Genomic DNA, 26,573 nt, shown 5'->3' with positions numbered 1-26,573 from the left:
TTCCCTTGTTTAGCGGATCCAGGCCTTGCAAAATTGGTGTTCATATCAGGATATGCTCATTTGCACCATAGGGAAACTAAGGCATGGAATAACACCCAGCTCACGCTGCCTGGAAAACACATTAACTTCAAAAAGTCCCAGATGTCAGAGCAAGCCACCGCGACGTAATTAGACACTGACAAATTCAAACACATACTGCCACAACAACAATAAAACATTATAAAGGGAGGATGGGCAAATGCTGCGAACCCGAACCCCAATTCTAATTCGTGTCAAATTCTCAAACCACAGCTCTGTTAGCGTGCGGCTCCGGCCCAAAAGGCAATTCAAAGCCAAGAAAGAAAGTTTAAGAGCTTTAAAACGCTCTCCATTTCCCCTCGTCCCAACGGAAGGAGGTGCCTTGTTATTATGCCACCCATCGTCTGCTCGACTCGAGCTAGGACAATTAAAATGAAACTGAACCCTGTTTAGCCGTACACCTGACGCTCTCATTTAATTGGAGGTAGACAGAGGCTGAGTCTCGGGCTCCATGCAGGTCTCTGACGCTTTCGTAGCACTTCACCCCTATAAGACTGTGTCTTCGCTATTTACTACAGCATCTCGCCTCCTGGCAAGACCCGTGTCTCCTTGGAAACAGAGATTTGACGATTTGTGTATGTGTGTGCGTGTTGTTTGATATAGTGGGATGCTGCGTGTCCCTTTAGCTCTGGCTGGTGAGAGTAGTCAAGCAGCTGTAGCGTGTCCACAGGAGCTGACAGAACACATATGCCAGAGTCTCGTGTTGTACATAAAAGAAGCTGCATCCCCAAATACCGTATGACCGCGCACACAAACAACTTCCCCTCACACATGCGATTTCCTCTTTACAGGCAGGGAGAAGGAAGTTAATAAGGAGGCTGGTAAAAATGGGGTTTGTAGCTATAGCGTTTATAAGACCAATATTTTAATAGGTAAGAGAGGTACCGCTGAGGTTATGAGGCCTAAATTCAATTTAGAACATAGAAATGTGCAATGCCAACTCTGATATATAGCCGTGGACAAAATACCGATGGGACATCCGTGGAATACCGTGGACAAAAGACAACTCCAGTTTTGCGGTTACAACGGAATTAATGCCCATATTGTGCCAATTCAAGTTAAGTGTGTGTCAGGATTGACAAAGTCATCCAACAGCAATGTGAAAGACTGACAGCATGACAAGACACATGAGACTGTGTTAAAAAATCAAGGTTATCACATAAAAAAAATATAAATAAAAACTAATAAAAAATAATAATGAACTTTTCCTAAATGCACAAAACTAGTGTTTTGTTCCTTAAAAGTGAATATGTTTACTGTTTGCCGTATTTGAGGTCTGAAAAAATACAGAGCATCTTGTCTGATATTTTGACCCGTTTCTCCCGTTTTCATTTTCTGCATATAAATGGAATTTGGGAGAAATATTGTTCACAAAATGAAATGAAAATGTTCAGTTTACACAAACACATACCAATAAATAGGAAAGTCGGAGAAACCGGAAACAATTTTCAAATGGTCTCGTATTTTTTCCGCAGCTGTATATAAATTAAGTCTTGCCAGAAATATTATTTTTTAATATCAACAATAAGTAGCGATGAAATGATTAAAGCCGTGAGTGATTTTTTCCTTTTTCTTTGCTGTCTTATTAATCTTAAAGACATTATAGGTCTAATATGTTGATTCAAATTGCTTTGCATAAAGGAACAAATCCAATATTTTGACACAAACCAAATTATTTTTTTCCCAAGTGGACCTGCAAACACAGAGTTAAGACAAACAGACTGTTTTTACATTATTACCTCGCCAAGATGTAGATTTTGAATCAAAAGCGCCCATCGATATTCTCAAGCACATCCATGACTGTTCCCTATCAGTCAGTCCACAACAGATATTAGTATTGTATTAACCTATTGTATTTTTTTTCTTTTTTCAAATCTACGATTTGATGTCTAATGTACTATCCATCTGACATGGCAAGTTGTCAGCACTTTGTGGGGGAACTTCTAACCAGTTCGGCCCACGAGAGCTCTCTGACTTTCTCTGACAGACTGGTTATGATGTTAATGCCATTTCTCTTCCCCTCTACCTCTCTCACTTTCGTCCCCATCTTTCCTGTCATCTATGGTCCACTGAATGCCATGCCCTGCACTTCCACAGGCCTGTCAGGAGATCTTTAAACAACTTGCAATTTGCTTCTGAGCCTGATGGAAGGAAAGGTCGGTCCGAGCCGTAGTATTTTATCCTCCACTCACAATTCACGGCCTCCTGCCGAATTTCAGCGCTGACCTTTTGGGGCAACGCAAAGTAATGAGGTAAACGTTTTGAAAAACTCATATTTCTTTCCCTTTCAGCCCAAAAGGCACTGCTTCGTTTGACGTGCACTAATGACGCTGCGCTTTTACCTCATTGTTCATTCTCGTTTCGTTCTTTTATACTTCATAATGTGCCTTCTAATTCATTCCTTCCTGGAAAACACTCTTCAATTCTGCTTTCTTAATTATTAGAGACTACAGGATGACATAGACATTTTAATATTTCAACAAATATAATGTGAGAGAATGAAGAGTCCTTGGAGGGGGGAGAGAGAATGAGAGAAGGAGAGAGAGGTTGAGAGGCTACAGTGAATGTCAGCGCAGGCGGTGCGGGCTGTACGTGTTCAGACTTATGATAAGAGCAGAAGCAAACTGACAGTAGAATTGAAAAGATTAATAAGAGAAAGTCTTAGCGGTCTTAAAGAGATTCGTCACAATCACAAATTATAACTGAACCCTTTCAAGAGCTTCATAGGATGTACAGCAGCTGTGCTACAATTCACAAAACAAAGTAAACTCCCAAATCTAAGTCATGACTCATGTGTTTTCCTTCTGTGAATCTGTTTTGAACCAGCAAAACTTCTACAGCAAAGCAGTTTTGCGCTTAAGAGTAAGCTGGAGGATCCCCTTTTATAATAATCTGTAACATTTATATAGCGCTTTCTGGTCACTCAAAGCTCTTTAGATGGAAGGGGGAATCTCCTCAACCAATGTGCAGCCTCCACCTGGATCCACCTTTTCCAACTTTTGCTTTCATTAGTTGTCTGTTAGTTTCTAGTAGTCTGAAGTTTCTTCTGAAGAGTTTCAAAATATAGAATCTCACCCGTCACCTTTAACCCACAGAGAGAAAACAGGATTTCTTATCCAAGCAGTCAATAAGCCTGAGGAGAGCCTACTGTACCAGCAAACTCTCGAAGTGATAAAGCCAACCAAAGTCATTGAGATTGAATTTTAAGTAGTTTTCAAGCACAAGAAAAAGCAATGCTTATTAGTTACTGGCCAAGACTCCGAGAATGACAGTGACCCGCTATACCTTATCGGAACTGCGCACCTTATGAATGTGTTTTCCTGCAATAAGAAAAGCCAGAGCTCTGAAAAGGCGACCCTCACACAATACTGGAATTGTGAAAACTGGCTGACTAAATTTAGCCGTGTGTGAAGCTGGAGCCATTATCATAAAGCTTTATATTACTTATTTAATTTCACTTCCCTTCTGCTTTTGTCAAATTTCGATCAGTTTCGTTTGGCCTCATGCTTACTGAATACACTTTTACAGCACATCCACGGACACACGTGAAAAAAGAAGGAAGAAGAAGGTATTGTTCAGGAAGGACATTTATCTCACTCTGAAAGAAATTCAAGAACCTTCCCACTTCTCTTTGTGATAAAAGTGGGCGAATAAAACTTTTTTAAAGTTCACCTACACCTAGATTTATGATGGTAAACTCAAAGGACATACAGGAAGCGATTTAACACGATTTAAAAAAAGCTTGTTGTGGTGAATGAGTTTATCGCACACGATTGACCTGACCTAAAACAAGAACTGTTGTGAGGAATCTAGGGAAGTTATATTCACCTTTAAAGGTGTATCTGATAGTTCTGCTAAACAATTGCAACCCCAACGAACTCCTGACTGAAAATGTATTCATTTACAAAAAAAAAGAAAATTTGAGGCAAAAGAAAGTAACAATCGTTCATTAAGAATTATTATTCAATTTTTTGCCCGCCTCTCTTAGTTTTTTGTGAAAAGCAAAGCTACAATCTGTCTTTTTTTACATCTGTTACATACTGACAAAACACCTTTCTATTCAAAAAGCTGACACGGATGAGAACAGTGCAACGTGGTTTCTACAAACTGTCCATTAAAGACAAATCTTTCATTACAATTACAAACCTAAACTCCCCCTAAAAATGTGTTGTTAAATTTGCAAAGACAACATGAGTGGTGCCTCCTGATTATTTCTAAGCTATCGGGATGATTTTACACTTCAATGTTTCATTCATGCGCAAATGTTTCAGGACAACTCATGCGTCAATGTTTCCTAACCAAGCAATACGCTGCGGTGCTGTACTTCTAAAACCTTGTATCTCCATTTTTCATGATTTAAATGCAAATATAGAACCAATGAAAAGCATTAAAAAGTGCTCGTCAACGTTGACAACACGTATTTAATCATTAAAAAGTACGTTTCCTGAAAAACTGAATTTGGAAATCCAAGGTTTCAGAAGAACAGAATTGAATAGTTAGTTAGGCATGTTTTACCAAGCGCAATTACTTCACGTGCAAATTACGACAAACTCCTAACTGCTGTTTATGAGTGACAAGATAAACGCTATTGATTTATCACTGTTTGTTTTGCACAAATTCTCAAAGCTATCAGCACAGATGTGCATGATTGTGTTGAAAAGAAGGGCGGATGGATCCGTCGCAATCAACACCTGAAAGCAGCGAGGGGGTCTACGTGTGTGCTCTGAGGAGGCGGCGTGGCTATACAACAGAAGAAACATCAATCTGTCATTATATCCACTCACATGCCCGCATCTCTCACATGGCAGCAGAGCACACACTGATAGCGATTAACACGCGTGCTGAGTAAACAAGCATCCGACGTGGGCAGAGCAGATTGCAAACTGTTTCAAAAACTGCAGTCGTTTAACCAAGACAGTCAGGTAGACAATACAGCATACAGTACATGCTTCACAGCTACCTTTGTGTTCCCATTAAATTCAAACACTCATGAAAAACTCATCGAGGGGAAGTTTCTTTAAACATACTCTGTCCATTTCCATTAAATTGCATGCAATTAAATCAATAATTACTGTAGAATCTCTTTTGCTACGGCCAGAACAACAAACTCTAGTTGAGCACGGTTACAAAAAAGCCACAGACTGGGGGCGCTGTGCTACAAGTGCTGCCCTAAAGAGAGTCTGACAGAATGGTTTGTAAAACCTCTCCACAGCGGGTACATGAGCCGCCTCGTTCGACCCGCCGTGTTGAGTACCAGCTTGCTGCCCCGGGTCACGTATGGAGGCTTACGCGACTGTACGTGCCCAGCGTGGTGACGGGAAGCGTAAAGCTGTACTGTTTTACATCCGCTGTCTGATCCGTCGCTCTGCCGAGATCACATCTGTCAGAGAAACGGCGTACCACGTGACAAACCTGTGAACTCTGTGCGGCCCTGTCTTTACAAGCCGCATATCACAATGAATCTCTCCGAGAGCGAGCCAGAAGCACATTGTGACAGGCGGGGACAGGCAGAGAGAAAGAGATGGAGCAAGACACGAAGGAAAAAAGAACAGAGCAGTAAAAGAGAGGCTCGGCCTGTTATATAACGCGTCCACTATTGCGCAACGTGGTAGTAAATCCAAGCACGCGTTAAAAGGGAAGATTTTAATGAGGTTACAGTGACCAGGGTTCCTCTGGCACGAAATTAATTCTTCTGCAGTCTCGCGAGGGTCAGCTGGGGAACAGGAGCATCGTGAAGGTACGAAACACAATTACTGCTAAAGCTGCAGCTGCCAAATATGCTGTCTTTATACACGACGCTATGAACTGAAACATTAGGAAGAGCAGCGATCTGACAGGAAGAAACAAACAGATGTAAATAGAACACGTGGGATTAAAAAGCATTGCTAACTTTTTGATGTCTATAGTAAGGGTCAAGCCCCCTTCACGTTCCTTTGACCTCAATACACTAGATTTTGCATTCAAGTAATAGTTCACCCCAAAATGAACATTCTGAACATAACAAGGCCAGTACCTATTTACTTCTATTGTATAGACACAAAACCAATTCAATTCAATGGGTAGCACCATTGTTCGGTTACCAAAATGTCTTGTTTTGTGCGTTGGCAGAAGAAAGTCATACAGGTTTGTAATGACAAGACGGTGAGAAAATGATGACAGAATTTTCCTTTATGGTAAACTATCCCTTTATCTTTAATATCTTCTCTGTCCTATTGAAACCTCAGACGTCAAAATAAAAAAAATCAGGAAAATTGAAAAAGCTGTACTTTTTTTAATGAGTAAATAGTGTGTTGTCAAAGTTGACAAGCAATGTTTAATACTTTTTATTGGTTAGCTTCTTTGCCAAGCCCGGTGACAAACATAAATGGTGACTAATAATAATGATGGAAAAAATATAAAATACACGATTTCAGAAGCACGGCAGTGATATAACTGAAATAGTTACGACAATTTTCTAAACTGTAGTCAATAGATGAGTGAATAACAGACTCAAACAGTGTCTTCTAGTCCAACTGTTTTTTTGGTAACACTTTCCTTGAAGCATGTATGTATAATGCATTATAAAGAGCTATTAAAAGGTCAAATGCATTATAATTCTTCATAATGTGTGTTGTATTGCATTATATGTAGTTGTAAAGAATTGTAACCAATTTAAAATGTGTAGTGTAACAATGAATTGCTAAGTGTGTATTAACTGTAATAACAATTGTAACAGGCATTAAAATGCATTAAAAGGTGCATTACAATGCTTTAAAACTAGTTTTATAATGCATTATACATACATGATTAAAGGAAAGTGTAACACTTTGTTTTATAATGCATCTAGTGTAATTTTGGTTTGACTGTATAAAACATTTGAGGTGCGTAAAGAGTGATTTTTGAATATTCAAAGTGTCATCCAAATTGACTAAATGCATTATTGACATTATTCTTGATTAAGTTTTGACCGACATAATATGTTTTGAAGTAGCAATTGTACTAAAGTTACACTGAAATCTTTCCAAATACGAAAAAGATCCGCATGTACATTTGCAAGAATGACAATAAAAATGAGGAATAATGCTTAGAAAGTACAAGAGAAAGGCGACCCTTTTCCATACAAGCACACCAGAGGAGTTAATCTAAGAACAGTGTGCGTAAACAAAACACCCTCGATGCATAAAGAGGGCTCTTTCTAAAGGAGGAGGTCATTAAGTAGATGGCTGGAGTCAGGGTGGGTTTTTTTTTTTGCTCACAAAGCCCTATTTTGTTTTAATCCACCAAGAGCTGTGATGTGTTAAATTGCACTGGTGTCAGAAAATAACAGGCCTTCATACAAAAACACAACCCTTCGTCATTAAGAACTGGCGTCTCAAAGCAGGGGGGCGGGGTGAGGGGGTTCAAGTCATGACACGGCTCTCACAGTAATGACTCGTAATTTGCCTTTCGTTACAGGACAGCGTGTCACAGCAATTGTATTAGTCAAAGAGCCACAATTAAGACAACACAGTGAAGATGTTTCAATTTTGAGATAAATTTAAATTCCATCAGCTAGATGGAGAGGTTTGGTGAAAGGGCAGAGTTAAGCTTTTCTCACCAATTGCATAAATAAGGCTCAGAGGAAGTATGGGTGGGTGGATTTTGTGATTGTTTTATTTATAAAATTACCCAACAAACAAAATTGTGACTTAAACAGAGCCGTGATAGACCACTATATCAGCGTGGCCAATTATTTGTCTGCTGTTTTAAGATTATCAGTACCCGCTTGGCAATTAAGTCTGAATGTATTTACATATTATAAATATTTTGGAGTAAATAAATGTTTGTTTAATTTCAGTATTCACTGTGAATGTAATAACTACTAAAGGAGGTACTGAATTGTCACAGTGCAGGGCCTGCAACCCCTGTCGTGATGATTATATTTCACCAAACAGCATGGTGTGTTTACTGCTTACTGCTTTAATATATCGTCCCTGTCCTTCCAAAACCAATATGTCCAATTTCTCTGTTTTTCAGGAAATGGAAAAAATACTGTACTTTTTAAAAACATAACAAGTGACTAACAATAATGATTTATTGCAAAAAATAAAAAATATGAAACATGGAGATAAAAGGTCTCAGAAGGATAGCTATATATGTATATATTGCATTACACATTTACCACCTTTCTTTATAGATATTGGAGTAAACACACGTTTGTGTGAACATTATAAACTGTGAGAACATTCCAGAATGTATGGAAAGGGCAGATGTCTGGATGCATCTTCACATAACTCCCAATAACATTCGGGTGGTTTTGGGAACAGGTGGCGGGGTCTGCCCTCCTCTCACAACTCCTCAGCATGGGATGCGAGTAAAGCCCCATTAGTATTGGTTTTCCTTTCCAAACTTGCTAATGAACATCTCTCTTAGAGCTACCACCTGGCTCTGGTGTTTCTCTATGCCCCAGCCATCTGAAGTATCCATGACTGTAAATAAAATGGAAGTCTAACAGATTAATTATTGGCTGGTATCTGTAGGAGGGGCGTAGAGGACACATTCATACTCGTATTACAGTTAATAAATAAGACTGAATTCTAAACTGACGGGATTTGTCATAACCACCCATGTTATTTGTAAAGAGCTTGGATCTGAATAAATCACATGCTTCAAAATTAAACAGAAGCACGATTTCCAGTACATGCTATCACATTGTTACTATAGACTGAAGAGTATTTTAAAGCGGGCGTTACACACAGGGTTTCTGCCAATCTCATATTAATCCTGAGTACCTATAGAGTAGTATTGCATACGTTGTATCTTCGAAGATTATTTAGTTTGATCACATTTATATTTTTTTTTGTTTTGAGCACAGAAATACTACGTAATACGCCCAACTCGATTTTTGACAAGTTGACCATGTTAAGCATGAGAAGAAACCACGTTTAACATTGTAAAGAAGTCAGAATGCATGACGCATCGTTGCAGCATCCCATTAAAATGTAATGCTAATAAATAAGTATATATTACCAAAGTATATTAAAAAAAATTGACATTAGATTTTTCGAGGGCGTTTGTAAAACAAAACGTAAGGATGGTGATGTTTCTCACCATTATCGGCTCACATTATTCATTATCAGAAGTCATCTGAAAAACCATCATGCAAATCAATGGACAAAGATCGTGCTAACAGTAGAAAAACAAAGATAACAAACACTAAAGCGACATAATACATTATAGCTGTCACTACCAGACAGACTTACTCAAATAACACCCCTGAAGAGGAGTAAAACTGAAAATGAGCTTGATAATGTTGATCAAGCGTTGTAACTACAACCATTGTAGGTCAAACTCAGCGCTTATGTCAAGCTTTAAAAGCACACTGCTAACGTTTTCTTAACATGTCGTTAAGAATGTCATGTTTTGCAAATTAATCTACATAAGATATGTTAATTTGGTTCATACTGTATGCATATTTCGTGTCACTTCTTAAAAAATGTTTGTTAATGCTATAAACATGCTATTTGAATAGACTTCAGCTCAAAAACAAAAGCACCCATCCGCTCATAAACAATTAGTCATGACCAGAGCTGTAATTGATGATGTCAGCCCCAAAGTTTCACCCACTAAAGTGACAGATGGTGAGACGGACCTCTGATTCTGCTGCCCCTGTGTGAGGCCTTTGTAAGTGGGTCGATTCATTTTGGAGAGACCTCGCGAACCTCTCCAGCACCCAGGGTCCGAATTACAGGCTAACGGGTGTTTTATCTTTGGCCAAAAAGGTGGAGAGAGACATGCAGCACAGTGTGTGACTACAGCACGCATTAATCAAGAACAATTAAAGGATTGTTTAATCAGGGAAGAATGAACATATGCTTTATCTAAAGTGAGATCAGAATCTATTCCCACAGTCATTATATATAAAGACTTCAATGAACCTGTTTGAAAGTTTTTGATTTTCTATTGAAAAACTTTTATTAATACTCAACATAAAATAAGGAAATTGCATATATCTGTGCTACTGATCGTGGGTATAAATAAATAATATCTATTGCTGTAAGATGAGAGGCTGGTTCCTGTTAACCACAAGAGTTTAGATTACATTCTCCTTCAGATGAACGGTTTCAAACTCCTGGACATCTCCTACCATTTGGACTTTATTCATAGCGGCAGACGTGTGTGCAACAGCACAATTTGCCAGTTACAAGGTGCAAAATATAGCAATTAACCAAAGTGTTCAGATGAGCACAAATCCTCTTTAAAAAAACTCAGGTGTATTATGATTAAGAAATACAGTGTGACTAAGATTAATTCCACAACAATTGTGTAAAGATGATCTTTATGATAGGCCAAATAGCATTCATATTAAAGAAAGACTTACAAGTTCAAGTCATTAATTGTCATTAAATGTGTAAACTAAACGACAAGTGTACAATACATATCAGAGTAAAATCTTGGTTATATGCTTCTTGTAATTACAGTATACATGATCATAAAGTTGGTCTGTTTAACCTCTATTTAGACAATAATGGAAGGAATATAGGTGGATGAGTGTATCTAAACCCACACGTAATTGCATATGCCATTAACGTTTAATTATAATATGACGATTAGAACAGAGGATCGCGCTAGTATAAGTCATCAGTAGTTAATAATAAAGGGAGCCTAATGAACCAAGTACAACATTTCTTACATTTACATCAGCTCATTATTTTCAAGGTCCAGCCATTTAACCAACTGAATTTCAAATCTTACTAATGATCCTGTGAAATTGAATTATTGAAGTTTAGCTTCAGTCGATTTCTGATCAAATAATTAAATTTAGCAGGAATATGGTTATGTTAAACATTTTAAATGTACTCCCAAATAGCATAAGCAAGTTGCAAATGATGGCATAAGGCCATTGCTGCATCCCCATTCTCCTACTTATACTATGGATTAAAGGTATGTACTGTTTTTGATATGGGAAAGTATATCGTTTTAGTGTGTAGCAAAACAATATGTAAGCACTTGGACATACTAACAGTAAACGGAAGTGGCAGTTGTTGCATAGATAACATTGTGGCCATAACCTGTCACACACATCAAAATAATACAGCTCTTCCTTCCATTTATGAATTTATTCATTCTTCGCTTCATATGTAATGTTAACTCTGTACTTATATTTATAAATTTAATGACGCATAAGTTATTTAATTTTATTAATGCAGTGGAGCGTCTCTAAGCTCCGCCTACTTGGGGCAATATTAGCCGTTAGAGTCTGCATCGTTCTGCACTTCCAATTTCTACCAGAAGTACTAGACCATTAGGGTACCTTTAGAATATTCTTTCAGCATACTATGATTTGGGACATACTAGTTCTACTTTCAAATACTATTTAGGATTGATAGTACGCCAATTGGGAGGTAGAACATGACTTTTTGGAATATTAAAAATAATAAATAAATAAAATATAACCCAAACATTCTTTGCCAGAAGAACATAATCCAATAAGCTAGAAAACTGCTCGTCAAATAATTTATTGGGACTTTATTGTTTACAGTAGGGTTACTCTTAATTATTGAAAAAAAACTTCACGTTCAAAACTCCCTTCTTATTGCCCAATCCTCAATTTTTAAAAGTATTTTGTAACACTTTACAATAAGGTTGTATTTGTTAACAACTGAAGTAAGTTAATGCATTAACAAGAAATAAAACACACTTGTATACAGAATACAGAAATGATTCATCTTAATTCATATACATTAAAACGTCACTGTTAACAATCCACCATGTACTATCACGAATAATTGTATTGACGTTAATTTACATGAACAAGGATTAACACAAAACTACATTGTTTAATATTAGTTAATGCAATATTATATATTTTAAAGTGTTACCAAGTTTATTTTCCTTCTTTTCTTCGCTACCACAGACCAACATCTAAGAACAAGTAGAGCAATTACATTTCTAGTATGTGTTCCAGTAGCAGGTTTTGAGTAAATTGTACTTTCCTATAGAAATCAAATTGTATTTCATGTCTCAGTGGCCTCCCAGGTTATGTTCCAATATACCATTGCTGTCACCACAGCATTACAAATGTGTAACTCCATTTGTAATATAAAAAGTTATAAAATGAAGACTACGCATCCCCGCCAAAAGTTTCACAGTTTTGTGCAAAATCACATTAGCCGTGAGGAGATAAACTACACGGTTGACTCAGTTTAATCTAATGGGAGTACATCAGAACACTCAATCTACGATCAACACACACACATTCTGTTGCTTGTAGGGGCTGCTACCTGTGTGACTTATTCGTCTTCTAAGTGTGGACAGGAAGTTAATTAACTGCCTGTAGGACCGCCGGGTCTTTTGACAAGCAGAGTTGGACACATTGTACTCCACAAGTGATGAATTAGATTTGCAGCACTACCCCCAACATCATCAACTTTGTCCTTCCAAAGCAGTGCCTACAGAAGATCTTTCGTTCTCTACAGCTATGTGTCACGTTACTTGCCACGCCATCAACCCACCAGATCTTCAAAAGCTTGTTTCATCATTTTTGCTTGTTTTACCCACAGCATGTCTGTGTGTTATTGTTTTCATGGGCACTTAATTATAACTGTGGGGACGAAGGTCACGTCTATCTTATTTCAAAGCCATGGTTGACAATAAAGGACGGAGGGAGGGTCGGACCGGTTAAAGGAACTGTTGCTCAACCAGTCAATGCCATGTCAATTTATTTTGCACATACAGATAGCTGGGCACAAAAGAGCACACACACATAGTGTATGATGCAATCTTCAACAGCTAGACGAAACAATTAAAAAAAACTGTTTCCCACAGTATACCACACATTTATCTGTAAAAAACTAGTTTTATTTATGTTTCAAAATGATTCATTTTCACCTCAAGGCCATTGAAAATGCCACCAGGGCAAGGCAGAATCAGAACTATTTAGTTGGTTTTGCAGAAAATCCTTATTGTTTAGCTCTCTAAAGGTTATTCGATATAACATTAAACACAAACAGACAAGAAGTCAATGACAGAGGATTTACAATAAATTTCTGTCGCCCATGTAACCTCAATTTTTTCAATCACACCTTGAAAGGCCATTGTGGTATTCTTTAAGGTTCGCCATCCCTCCACGCATTGAAGTTTGCTATCTAATGATGAGAAGACGACCGCATTGAGAACCAGAGGAGGTCTGTGTCAAAATGCTGAAATAGACCTGAAGAGTTGCCTCTCTCTCCCTCTTTTGAGAACCAGACGCATTGCTCTATTGCAAACTGTCATTTCCTTCAAGTAGCAATCAGTCAAGTGTGGGCAGACGTACACACACATCTGACAGGAGTTAAGCCTCGATTTCCAACCCTTGTAGGACCAAGGCCAAATAAATAATCTGTGTCCGACCCTCCTGGACTCTTAGTAGCAGATTACTTTGGCATTGGGTTGAAGACAAGAATTATAATATCTGGATTTATAGTCTGTGGCAAAAAAAAAACTAGACATCCCACAAAGATATCTACAGTAATTTACAGTGTACATTTTTGGATTGCTGGGTAAGTGATGAATGCAAACAGCTTTTGTATTTCCTGGGTGTCAGGAAAAGAAACATTTCAATTATTTTCTATTCTATTCACCTTACTCCGATGCCCCATGACGCTTAGCTTGAAAGATGGGAAAAACTTCTGGTTCAATGTTAACAAATGCATTTCAGCCGTATTTCGAGTCCTTCGTTTATAGCATGTGAACTTGTGAATAAATCAGACAGCTCCTTTCTGTCAAAGTGACCCTATTTCACCCAAAATCCAGTAATTTGAATACATGTAAAATACAAAGACTGACTTGGAATCAGAGCGGCCTGTTTTCTGAAGCTGTTGTTGTATTGTTGAAAGGTTAGCATCAATCTGCTATGTTGTAGTCCATTAGCAGCTTCCAGTGAAGCACATACTGGCCTGACCGTTGCTGAAACTCTTCCTCCTGTAGTGACAAGTTAAGACATTATTCAGACAAACCGCACAGACCGGACCGGTACACACGCTGTCATGGTTGACAACAGACCTACAGCAGAGCCGGAAAGCCATGCTCCACTGCCCACAGTGTCAAACTTCTTAAAACTTCTAAAGGACAGCCAAGACCGCCCTTATTCTGTAGCAGAGGATGGGTATTATGCACTATACAGTAAGTACAAGCACAAAGAGGAATAGCAACATACTTGATGAAATTGGACTGAGTGTGCAACTCTAATATCCCCCTGAGACTGAAGAGCCACTTCTCTTCCAAGAACACGTGAGACACGCCGGAGAAGTAAAATATGGCGAGTGAACGGAAACATAAGGTCCTGATGTACAAGGGCTGGATGTGTAAGCCGAAGAGTTAAGATCAAAGCAGCTTGGATACGAATGCATGCCCAGTGGATTTCAATGGGGCTACTTTCTGCTCTACCCAGCATGCATACAGATGAGATCCTCGCTCAGCCACTCCCTTTTATGGATATGAAAGATCCCTTACGCTGAGAACCTGAGGGTAAAGACTGACTAACGTGTTAAACAATTCAGACGGTATATTGGCAAAGATTTATTCTTTAGCGTCTCCAAGATTATGATTGGACAGGAATGCAAGCCAACCAAGAAATGGCAAGAGCGGTATGCAATTCCAATTTTCTGTAATGCAAACCTGAAATATAATGCAACAATACAACTTGGCAGCTGCTGAATTAGCTTTTTACCATGCGCGTTTGCCTAATTTACAGTCGTCTTAATCTCAGAGCATTTACAGAGGCCAAACACCTCTATCGATCTCTTGGTCTCTGAGTGGAGTCTTTGCCTACTAATATGAAACTACTGCAATTAAGAACCGCTGGTTGAAGTTCAGAGGTGGCAATTTGCATGCTAATGTCAGGAGAGGCTAGAATTAGCTCTTGCTGTGTCTGAAATCAACAATGGTCCTTTACATTTAATTGCATTCTTTACACACAATGTGTTTTTTACCATGTTAGCTGGCAAAAGGTATTGAAGAGCTGCAAAACGATACGATTTAAACCCTGGTTATGAGACACGGCTAGCCAGATGGTCTTCACCTGTGTATCTGAAATTGCACTCGGATCTCTGATCGATACTCATTTCCTTAGTGCTCCATCAATTTCCGAATTCACTGGTGCTCTATGTCTTTCACGCATCTTTAAAATGGTTAAAGCCTCTGAGACTCGAGAGTTGGTATAGACGATATTTTGTTCCTCATCAAACTTGTTTTAGGAAGCGACTTGTCATAAACATGCAACTCAAGGTGTCAAAATGGTATCTATTTTTCATTTAATGTTTCAAATCTGAAGCTGTATCTATATACATTCTCGAAAGTTACATTATCCAGCAATGTTTCTACACCTCGCACCACATAAAGTGCCTCAAAAGGCACATTTAGATATAGAACAGTTGCACTGACTTCAATAAAAGCCGCATGCTGAAAGTTTCTGTATGTTTACCTCATACCTCTCACGCTGAAAATTTTTATTAAGAGGCGGTCACACTTCACTTCACTTTTCATTTCATTGATTTATATTCACATACATGCAAATGCTAAGAGAGCTGCAAAAAAGTTCACATTTCGTCACGTTATAAAGTTCAAGGTCTCTGAACTGCAAATTCGCGTCACATGATAGCGTGTAACTAATAAAAGATCGATACATCACTGTGACCATTTTAGAAGCTAGAAAACACAGAGGCATTGCACAAACCCATTATGTACTTTTGTTTTGTTTTGACAGTACAAGCACATCAGACTCCATAATATAAGAATGAAGACTTTGCCTTGTGATATCACCCACATTTGCATTCTGAAAAGCAAAGGTGAGCGGTGTGGTCATCTTTTAAGGCTACTGAATTTTGCCACTTTCTCTCATCACTAAACATAACACATAACAATCTTTAAATAAAAAAAGCAAATTTAAAATTAATAAGTAAAAAATATTGTCATATTTAATGAATTAATGCGTTAACTGCCATTATGCATATTTTTAACCCATATATAGTTAAAAAAGATATTACTGAACTGCTTTGAATAATTTCGCTTCAATGAGACTGGGAACTAAAGACAATTTGGGGCCCACGTGCTGCCCACATTTTAGTCTAGGCAAAATGAAAAGAATATCTGCTTTAGAACGTTCGCTAAGCCTTGCTAGCCTAAACTTTGTTTTCATTTACATGCCTACACACATGCTTGCACACTTTAATGTTCTTTCATATTATCCTTTTATTACTGTCTCTCTTGCACAGCTCAAACAAAGCCTGATCTCATGAAACTGAGATTGAGACATCCTCAAACGCTCCAGTTAGACGTTTAAACCCAAGATCTCATGGGATGACCGACAGTATTTGTAGTTACGCTCTAAGCCTGCCGTGTTATCTCGATCTGTGGTCACCGGCAGTTAATGTACATGGACGTGTTGAGCCCTCGCAGTAATCACTAATGTTTATCAGAAGCCGTCATCTCCAAAGCTAATTAAAAATCATCAAACAAGGCTAAACAACAGAGCTAATTAACGGGACACTGAATAATAATCCTCGACGGACGAGGCGCTAGCATGAATTTTCACACAAACGCGTGGAGGATTCTGATCGTGGGCCTATTCTGGACTAGAATAGTTGGCTACGCTAGGTATTAGCACTGTAAAAAATCCCTGGAGACTTCTCTTAAATGTCTTAAGCCTGTGTGCCACTGTTGTGGATTTGGATCTTGGGATCTTTGTATCAAACTATTACTGTGCAAACCTTTAAAATACAGCGACATAATTGTGTTTGTATAACTTCTATAATTATGATCCTGAATACTGATTGGATCATGTTCTAGAAACGCACACCTAGCATCGCACATTTAGCATATTATGCATTATTTTGTCTACGTTGCCCAGCAGTTCCAAAAGTTTAGAGTAATAAATTATTTATTTATTATATGTTATTTTTAAGCTGACTGAAGAGGCATTCACATTACGATGATAACTATAAGGCTAACTATAACATTAACTATATTTGAGTTGAAAATATCACATTTACATTTTTAAAAAATGTATGTAAAAATCTTTTTATCTTTAACGTTTTAGATGGTTTGAAAGAAACAACATAAGGGCAATTCCGTGAAAATGTCAACCTTACCACGAAAAAAAATTATATTCCAACTGCGCAGATTTTAACATTTGGTGGTTTGAATACCCTTGTGAGATCTCTCTTCAAATTTGTAAAGCATTTGCTTTATTTTTAGTGCAAGATATTTCATAGTCAGGTTAGTGCCATTTTCAGGATTGTCACATCCAAAGCTACATATTCCTCATAAATAGACGTATGAAAATGAATATAAAGTAACCACTTTATGTTCTATAAAGAGGCATCCCTTCTCCATTCATTGGGTATTATTGCTTAAGGATTTTGCATTTTATTTTATATAAATCTTACAAAGTTTATTGTTTCCAAAAAAACACGTCGTTTTTTAAATATAATTTTTTCATAGACTGCCATTTTTTGATATTTAGACTCTATCAACAAGGGTACAGTAAATTATAAACAGATGGTTCAATGTAATCGAAACAAATTCATTCTCTGAGCATTTTATGTCACGTCCATAATTCTGGAATTGCCCATAAATAAACGTTACAGCACGCTTTTGTGGCCCAAACATAACATCTGGTACACATCTAGAAAGAATAGAATCCCAGTAGATTATTTCTGAAAACTAGCGAAAGAAATATGTTTAGGCAGAATTACTTTGGGTTACCAGAAGAACCATTACTTGGCTAAACTAATAAATTACACGACCCATCCAACAAATTGTCTTTTAATCAAAAAAACATGCAATAAGATTCAATAAATAATTTATTTAATACAATTGTTATACAATAAAATATTAATATTAATTCATATAAATTTGATTAAAATATAAAGTTATATAGCATATTATTAGCCACTCGCCAGACTGATAAACAAACACAGACCAGAAGTTAACTTCGGGTCAGGTGCGTGCATCCGACGATACAGTCTATAGATGTGATATGAACCTTCCTATTCCCTTAAATTAAGAACGATTTATAAACTTAATTTTTATAGGTACAGTTATCGTTCATTCTGAAAACATTCATCATATTGCTGTCGCCACCTACTATCTTGTCTAGAAAACACCCCTATGATAAAATCACTGTACTGTAACGTGCAACCTTGTAGCCTGTCGGTTTACTTGAATCCCTTCTGTTCAACCTAATGAAAGAACCTTTGCAATACGACACGTCACACACTCAACAACAGCGCAGCGGGACGAATCTGTTTCTCTTCATTTTCCATCCGAGCGTGCTCTTAGACACAGGAGGTCCATTTTTTCGATCCTTCCATAAAGCAGAGAAACAGTGAAACCACAAAGAAAGCGCAATTCAGAACTGCTGCGACCCAGATATACCAGATACTCCAATTAAATGAACAGGAATGTGTATTTTTTAGAAATCATCCTCATAGCCTACCGCTATTATGAGAATACCACGATTTGCATAACACGGGTCTCAAAAAAAGTGTAAAATAAGACAGTTAGGAAGGACACAAAGCAGCTTTGAGATATTACAATTTTAAGCAAGCGAAAATGAAACCCTTCCATTTACCCAAGAGATGCGGACTTCCATTTGCGACTGGGGTAACTTCTTCGACACAGTGGAGCAATAAAGCTGCCGGGGTTATCTGTGACATCGAGGGGCAAAGAAGCGTGCCGTCTTCATAAGGAAAGAGAGAAAGAGACACATGTTCAGAGGAGTCTTTGCAGATATCCAGAGATCAGAATCAAAGGAAAACAAACCAAAGTGAAGTAGAGAAATGCACAAAAATATGGATTCAGGAAGCACAAGTCCCATTTATTCATAAGGAAATTGACATAGATAACGGATACATTTAGTAAAGAATACTCTGAAATTGTAAGACAATGATATGCTTCTGTAGGAACCGATAAACTTCAAATACATTACAAATTATTTATATAATCAATTTGATAAAAGACTACGTCCAGTTTATCTCCAATATTTTATTTGCTTACTAGCCGCATAACATTTAACCACACAGTTTTGTACCTTTGCCTTTTTCTCTTGTTCTTTCTTTTCCCCAAATCAAAGATATGTTTAACGTTAAAACTGGTTACTTTTCATTCCTAGATCTTTTTTTTCCTAGATCTTTTTTGTTGATCCCTTTGAGGAAAATGAAGGGGAAAATACTTTGGAACCAAAGCTGCTTAAACGCAGGAACTGTTGCTCTCTATGGGATGATGAATTGAATTGAGGATCATTATTATGCGTCCCTGAGGTGAGGCCATGCAAACCAATAAAAGCCTTTGAAAGAGTTTCAAACCCTCAGCCGACTGAAATGCAGGTGTCTGTAACTCGCTATGAAAATGTGGGAAGCCCATTAGCGCTTACGGGCCAGGAAAGCTGACCTAGAAGCTGCCAGAGGCCTGGAAATTCTCATTAAGATTGTTGCATGTCAAATCAAGGTCAGGAACTCTCATTATGCAATCACAATGGGCTGTTGGCTGAATCAGCTCTCATCTGACCGGCTAAAATAATAGGGGGGTGGGCAGAGAGAAAACAAGGGGTGACAACATGCACGGTAAAGCGGTATGAAATGAAAAAGACAAACGTGCTCATGTAATTAACTGGAGTGGTGCATTCAAGACAGCATTTCATCACTCTGACACAGCTCAAACAACATCTCACGAAATAAAAATGTTGTGAGCAGATCTGCCATGAATACAGTACGTCATTCTGTAAATAAATGGGAATAATTAAATGCAACTGAGCAAATAATTGTGTGTTTAGTTGCGGTAAAAAAAATAGGTTTATCACACCCGTATTAAGTGTGGCTGTCAATCTTAAACACTGATCTCTTCTTACATTTCTTTGAGCTTCTGTGCCACTCTTACTCTTGAACCTGCTCTGCGGTACTGCCCGTATGACTCTTACTGAATATGATAAATTGCTTGTGATGTATTTCATTTGTAGGTCGCTTTGGATACAAGCTTTTAATAATAAAATTGAAAACTGCTGGTCCAGTTATAGTTGAAAGCTAAGTAAGACCATTAGAAGCAATAATGCTGAAAACCAGACTGTAGGGAGAGAGGACATACTGAATTCTGCAACTAGTTTTAAATCCCGTCATGCTTTTCGATGTCACCGTAATTCTTTTCAATGGATTTATCTGTTAAGATTACAATAATTCTATCTGGCAATTCAGTTTTCATAAAGTATGACATCGGATTCGTTTTCCACTCAAATAGCCTAAATATCTCTGCAGCATGACAGTTATCACTGAAATAGTTTCTGGAGATATCACACTTGTTTCTGGGAGGTTTCCTTAGGCCTCTAAAACAGCAAAAAAAATGCAGACTGTCCTATTTTTGGAATCAGAAACTCATCAGAAACATTCTCTGCCTGTCAATCATTTTGCATGTTAGGGTTTACAGACATCACTTTAAAAGAGGAAAGTAAATCAGCAGAATCACTTGCAGCACTTTAGCAACAAGCATCAGCAACAAAACTGGTATTAATCTATTCCTGTGAATCAGTTTAAAGTCTAATAGATTCATAAGCATCATCACTCAAAAACATATATCATTGTTCAAAAGTTTAGGGTAATTGTACTTGTACTGTACGATGTAAAAAAAAACATTTTAAATAAGTGACCTTGCCCAGCATGTTACTATTTAAAAAGCATCCACGGAGTGATACATCATGAAGCTTTGTAAAAAATATAAAATAAAAAATTTATTTTTTCAATTCTTAGCAATGGGTGCCTACACTCAAGTACTACGAAACATAGTTAGATTTTCTTTGAGTTTATCTTAGTCTAAACATAATTCCCATTATAACCATTTATGTTATTCTTTAGTTGTGATGAGTTTACAATTAAATATAATGGTATATTAAAATGTTAATCTTGCCGTTTACATTATTTGTGTCAGCAGATCAACAGAGCCCAAATGATTCTTTTAATTACACAATAAAAATGCAAAAAGCAAAACAATTCTTATAAATAATGGATCAAACTACGTTTTCTAAACTTTTAAGCCCTTTTTGACTACATGATTAATTAAAAGAGAATATTTTATCTCTTCCTGTTGAGTTCTTTAATCCTAATATCACTGCACAAGATAAACTAGAGCACTAAAGCGCTAAGAACACAATCAAGTGAAAAGCAGGCAGCATCCAAATGGAAAATAACATCTGCCGTTATTTGCCATACAGCCAGTCAGGTGACATTTAGATAATATATGCACAACATCTAGAAATCTTCATATTCTGTCCCAGAAGAAAGCTGGTGTAGTTCATTACATGAGAATTTCTCAGCCTAATCATTACCGGTCAAGGGTTAAATTGCATTTGCGATGAGTAATAATCTTCACCAGGATATTAATGAAATCTAATGAAGGCGTACGAGAGGCTTAGTGTTAGAAGAATTAGATGTCATGTTCGCTCCAACTGGTCATGAGAAATCAAGAGTTTTGAAGAAAATCAGTAAAGCGTTTAAACGGCATCTGTGCAATCCTGGACACCTGGTTTGTTTCAGTTTGCAAGATAATGTTTTGTTTTTCTAAGCCAGCAACTGGATCTGGCATTTTATGCTTATAACCAACATAATCACACCTATTTTAGTCCAAATATGCTTGATCTTTTAGTAATTTTGCGATGTAGCTCATCAAGCTTAAATGTGAGTTTTAACTTTCATAGAAAGCATTTTACTAAATCTGTTCGATGTAATGCATTCTTTATTTTGCTTAAATAGATTCTGTCCACTGAACAGAATTTCAATTGAATTTCAATCAGTTGCAACGAATGTCCCTCACGCAGTCTTAATCAACACTGTAAAATTAAAAACAAAATTTAACAGTAAATTTATATTAACCCAAAATCCCCCTCTAATTTGTTGCCCTGGCAACCAGCCAATGATCAAAATCCCAACATGTTCCCATCTCTTCCATTTCCGACAACTGAAATATTAATTTTGAAATGGCAATCCTATTTTGTTTGCTGCCTTTAGTCCATGGAACACTATAAATGTCTTTGATTATAAATAATTCAGCTTTTATGTACCGTGCACTCTGGCACTATGGGGCAATGTTGCAAGTCAGGCCTTTTCCCACAATGCACATTTGCCAATTTCTAGCCTGCTGATATTCGTAGCCGTGCATCTCCCGTGCAAAATCTTGCAATGTCAAAACCATCTGGTTTCCAGGGCGGAACCAAGACAAAGGAGCCATTTTAGTCGGCGACCCTGCTACCCAGCGATAATCTGCAATGCCGTGGGATTAAACCCCTTTGAGTTTCCGTCTTTGCTGCCATAAGCTTTCTGTTATCGTCGGCAAGCAGGTTCTGGAGTTACGTAACTTCTACAACCCAAGCTTGCACCGAAACTGTCCAAAAACCTGGCAGGAGTCTATGCTAGCCTTAGATGAGCTTCAAGGACTAATTGAGATGTGTAACAGCGGTGCTTTTAGAAGCACCAAACATAAAGAGTGATCAAACATGCAACCCAAGGGATCTCAACGCTATTTAAAGACCTCTCAGCCACCACGCCTACTTTAATGATCAGCCTAGATTTTCAGTGAATTAAGAATTACATTTCAGGCTATACATCACACAACTCTGTTTTTTAGTTTTGGAAGACAGTCCGTGTTTACTTTTTTGCTCTTTTTAAGAAAGTCAATTATGTTTGATTTACTTATAGGCGATGAGCATATTAAACTGAACGTATTTCGTAAAATCAAAATATCTCATTGAATCTTCCTAGTAACAATACCAGCAAGTCTTTGTGTTGACCCTGTCCTCAAAGTGATAGTAGTCATATATAATATATATAATATAGTGTCATTATTTACTCGCCCTCAGGGCATTTCAAACCTGAATGATTTTCTGCAGAACACAAAAGATAACTAAAAGGATCTTTGTAATGAATAATGGCGCAATCCATTTAATTCTGTTGTATGGACACAAAACCAATTCAAGTAAATGGGCACCACCATTGTTTGGTTACCAACACTCTTTAAGATGTCTTCTTTTGTGTTCTGCAGAAGAAAGCCAGACAGGTTTGAAATTATAGTAAATGATGACAGAATTTTCATTTTTGGGTGAACTATCCCTTTAAACAACATAATCGACATTAGATAACTGCTTGTGATTCTTATCTTAACCCTCTATGAGAACTTTATGAATCCCATCTCCAACCTGCCCTCATCCGGGGTATCTGACCCTGAAAACTGAGGTTAGGTTTTCATTAGTTCTAGGTCCTTGGTTTCACCTGACAGCATCGATTTATGTGCCATTTTACCAATCGTGATGGTGATTCCGGGGAAATAGAAATGTCCCATTAAGGCTGACTAGAACACCTGCACAAAAGCAAAAAAACTATTTCATTTATCCACTACTGTAATCGGCCTCATTGAGCATATGTTGCGAGCTCCGGTACTGGCCGCTACCCAAACTACCAAACCAACTTTTCAGTGTAAATGATGCAGACAGATTACAGCTGTGATCCCAGATCTGCTTCATCAGACATCCAAACCATGTTACATCAGTAGTGCGTGAAAGTATAGCCTTGAACCATTGGGCTGGTGGTTTTATGTCAACCATTCTCACGTTTGGCCCTGGGTGCTGTGGAACAAACCAAATCCAAATGGCTACGCAGTTCAGCTTCGATGCACGACAATCCATCATATAGCTGCCAGTTGGAGAGTCAACTGACTACTAACACGTTGGTGCTGAAACGCAAAGCCAGACAGCAAAGACCAAGATCAATGCAAAAGACCTCCAGTTATGTAATGTGCTGGAAAAGTGTAAAAAACATGCAGTTGTGTATGAGAATTATACCGAGGAAAACTGTATTTTTTTTTAAATTTGTGCTAAATCATCCCATTACCTTCATGCATATATTTGATAAAATATGTTCTGTTCTGACAGTCCATCACCGCAATGTACTGTAGCTACTGAAATAATTGACTGAAAATTATTCATTATATTTATTGAATGTATCTGAAAATAAAAGGAAACCGTTTCTGTTGTCTTTTTTATTTTTACATCTATTTACCAACATGAAATTGTGGTACCTCAATACTAGTGCTACTATTGTAAAAATGTCTGTCTCGTCTTCACAATGATTATAGATTTACAATAGTGACTGATCACTGTAGGAGCTAGTAATATGGCAGATATTGTAGCTTCCTAATATGTCAAGGGCGTCTCTGATTGCATTTCCCGCAGCATGAACCTCGAGATCATACGGAGGTCGTTTACTGTATTGCTAAGTATAATACATCATGGCACAGTGGTTAAAGCGGTGCACCTCCATAATTATTTGTAATAGTCTGAGATTGATAAAGTGCTTAACCTCAATCCCAGAAACGTTTACTAATGTACTGCAATAAAACTGTCAGGTTTTTATTGTAGTTTATCGAGTCGTGGTGATCATATGGACAAGAAGGCTTTAATCCCGATCCATCTCTCTCCTTAATTTCAATTCAATTTCATGTCCCTCTCTATTATTTGTCTAATTCAATGTTAAAAAAGGGCCAATGTGTTTAAAAAAGAAATTAAAGGTGAATACATTTTCGGGGGAACTATCTGTTTAACGAACCAGAAATACTTGACACATTGCATTTTGGGATACTGTTCTGTGCATACAGGTATTTGCATTATGGTTGCATAGCCAATTTTTACTTTCTCTTAAAGTCGTCGTAATTTAGACAGTTTCTGGATTTCTCATTTTAATCTTGAGTATTTGCAGACAGAGCTGGGTAATAACAGATTACATGTAATCTGGATTATGTAATCAGATTCCAAAAATGAAGTATTTATTATTAGAGTAAACTACATTTTAAAATACTCGTAATCTGAATACAGTTACTTTTTATAGATTACATGATTACATATTATTTACAGAATCGCAGTAAATTGTTTACAGTTCAGTGATTCTTCTTCATTTTTTTTTGTTTTTCATTTTTCATAACAACGTACAACTGAAGAACTAAAGACCGTGCGTAACCATTGCCAACAAAACACAGACATATGAATCAGTTTCACTCACAGTGTGCGGTTCATATCGGGCATCTTTTAGCTCTGGGACCACCCCATCTATCAGTTTCAAATGATCTCCAAATCCAGCGTTACATCCATGGTATATAACACATCCATCACTCAAATGCCGTGAACAAACAAACACACCTCAACTTCTCTCACGAGTAACGAGCTGCAGGCCGACAGCGCAGCCAATCTTGAAGGTAAGTGGGTCTTTCCTATCGCTCGTCAGTTGGCGCGTGGGTGAGCTATTTCTTTCGCCTTGCTGTGGTCGTGCCTTTCAGGGAGAATTGCCCAATAAGGGACTTAGAAAAGCTGTTATGTGATGCTTTTTATTTAAAAAAAATCTTTCCGAAACCTATAGGAACCTTGGGGTAGTGTATCGAGCACAGAAAAACTATGTACTACATCCAACTAATTTTTTGACAAGTTGACCATGTCAAGCATTAGAAGACAGCACGTTTAACATTGTTAAGAAGTCAGAAAGTCAGAAACATACCCTTTAAGTCTACCTCAGGTTTTTTAAAAGCCCGCTGGAATGCCTTTTTATACACTAGGCATTAGCTACTTCAATGGCTTTCACCGATTAATAATTTTGAGGCTGTGTATGGCCAATTTCACCAAACTAGTAGTCACCATATATGCTGTATTACTGCAGCTTTACTTTCACTTTAACAGGGCTGGATAGCTTGGATAATCTTTTGTATCTGTCAATCTTCCAGACATAACAGCAGGTAGAAAGCACGGCGGCCTCAGCTGAGCTGTGGGTCCTTAGAGCTGCTGTCTATGCAGAAGCCACTTGCTGTTTTTGTGAACCCCCCATAAGAGAGACTTCACAGTGTGTGGCTGCTCCACATTCCCCACTTCTCATTGTAGCGGATCAGATGAAGATCGAGAGAGAGAGAAAACAGATGTTGGCCCCACAACCACTAGAAGGATGTGTGTCAGCACGAAAACTTCACAGACAAAGCTGGAGGGGTGGATTAAGAGGAAACTGTAAACAATTAGGGAAAAGAAAGGAATTATGGGAAAATCTCAAGTGATTTAGTACTCAGACTGTGTCCAAAACTGAAGGCAATTGCCTTGCTGCCCACTCAGTCATCGACTTAATAGGCAGCATTTTTGTATGAAGGAACATCTAGAAATCTAGTTTGAGATGAGCTGCAAGGCACCTGTCTAATGATCTAGAACAAATTAAGTGAGCATTAAAGAAACTAAACGAATATTAACATTTTAACGAATATTAACATTTTAATAAATAATTACATCCTTAAAGCTGCAATCCATAGCATGAATTTTTTGGTTAAAAATGAACAAATAATACCTCAAATACATGAAGATAATGGTAGTTGCGTAGGACAACTAACCAAAGGCAAATAAAAAATAAATATATATATATATAAAATGAAAAAAATCTTGCACAATATCAATATTGGCAAAAATATGAAAAATATCTTTATTCAATGTTTCAATC

At 37.5% G+C, this 26,573-nt stretch overlaps 1 protein-coding gene across 3 annotated transcripts in view; it reads right to left on the bottom strand.

Annotated features, from left to right (window-relative positions):
• iqsec1b (IQ motif and Sec7 domain ArfGEF 1b) overlaps positions 1-26,573 on the bottom strand; it is a 146,592-nt gene that overhangs the window by 84,687 nt on the left and 35,332 nt on the right. For 2 of the 3 annotated variants that reach the window (XM_056734394.1, XM_056734387.1), the window contains exon 3: positions 18,653-18,760. The exons of the other annotated variant lie outside the window; for it this stretch is intronic. In XM_056734394.1, coding sequence (XP_056590372.1) covers positions 18,653-18,760 — 108 coding nt within the window. The remainder of the gene's footprint in view (positions 1-18,652; positions 18,761-26,573) is intronic. 3 annotated transcript variants of the gene reach the window in all.

Source organism: Triplophysa dalaica, chromosome 21, assembly GCF_015846415.1.
Source record: "Triplophysa dalaica isolate WHDGS20190420 chromosome 21, ASM1584641v1, whole genome shotgun sequence".
NCBI lineage: Eukaryota > Metazoa > Chordata > Actinopteri > Cypriniformes > Nemacheilidae > Triplophysa > Triplophysa dalaica.
This window is presented reverse-complemented; position numbering and strand designations above follow the sequence as displayed.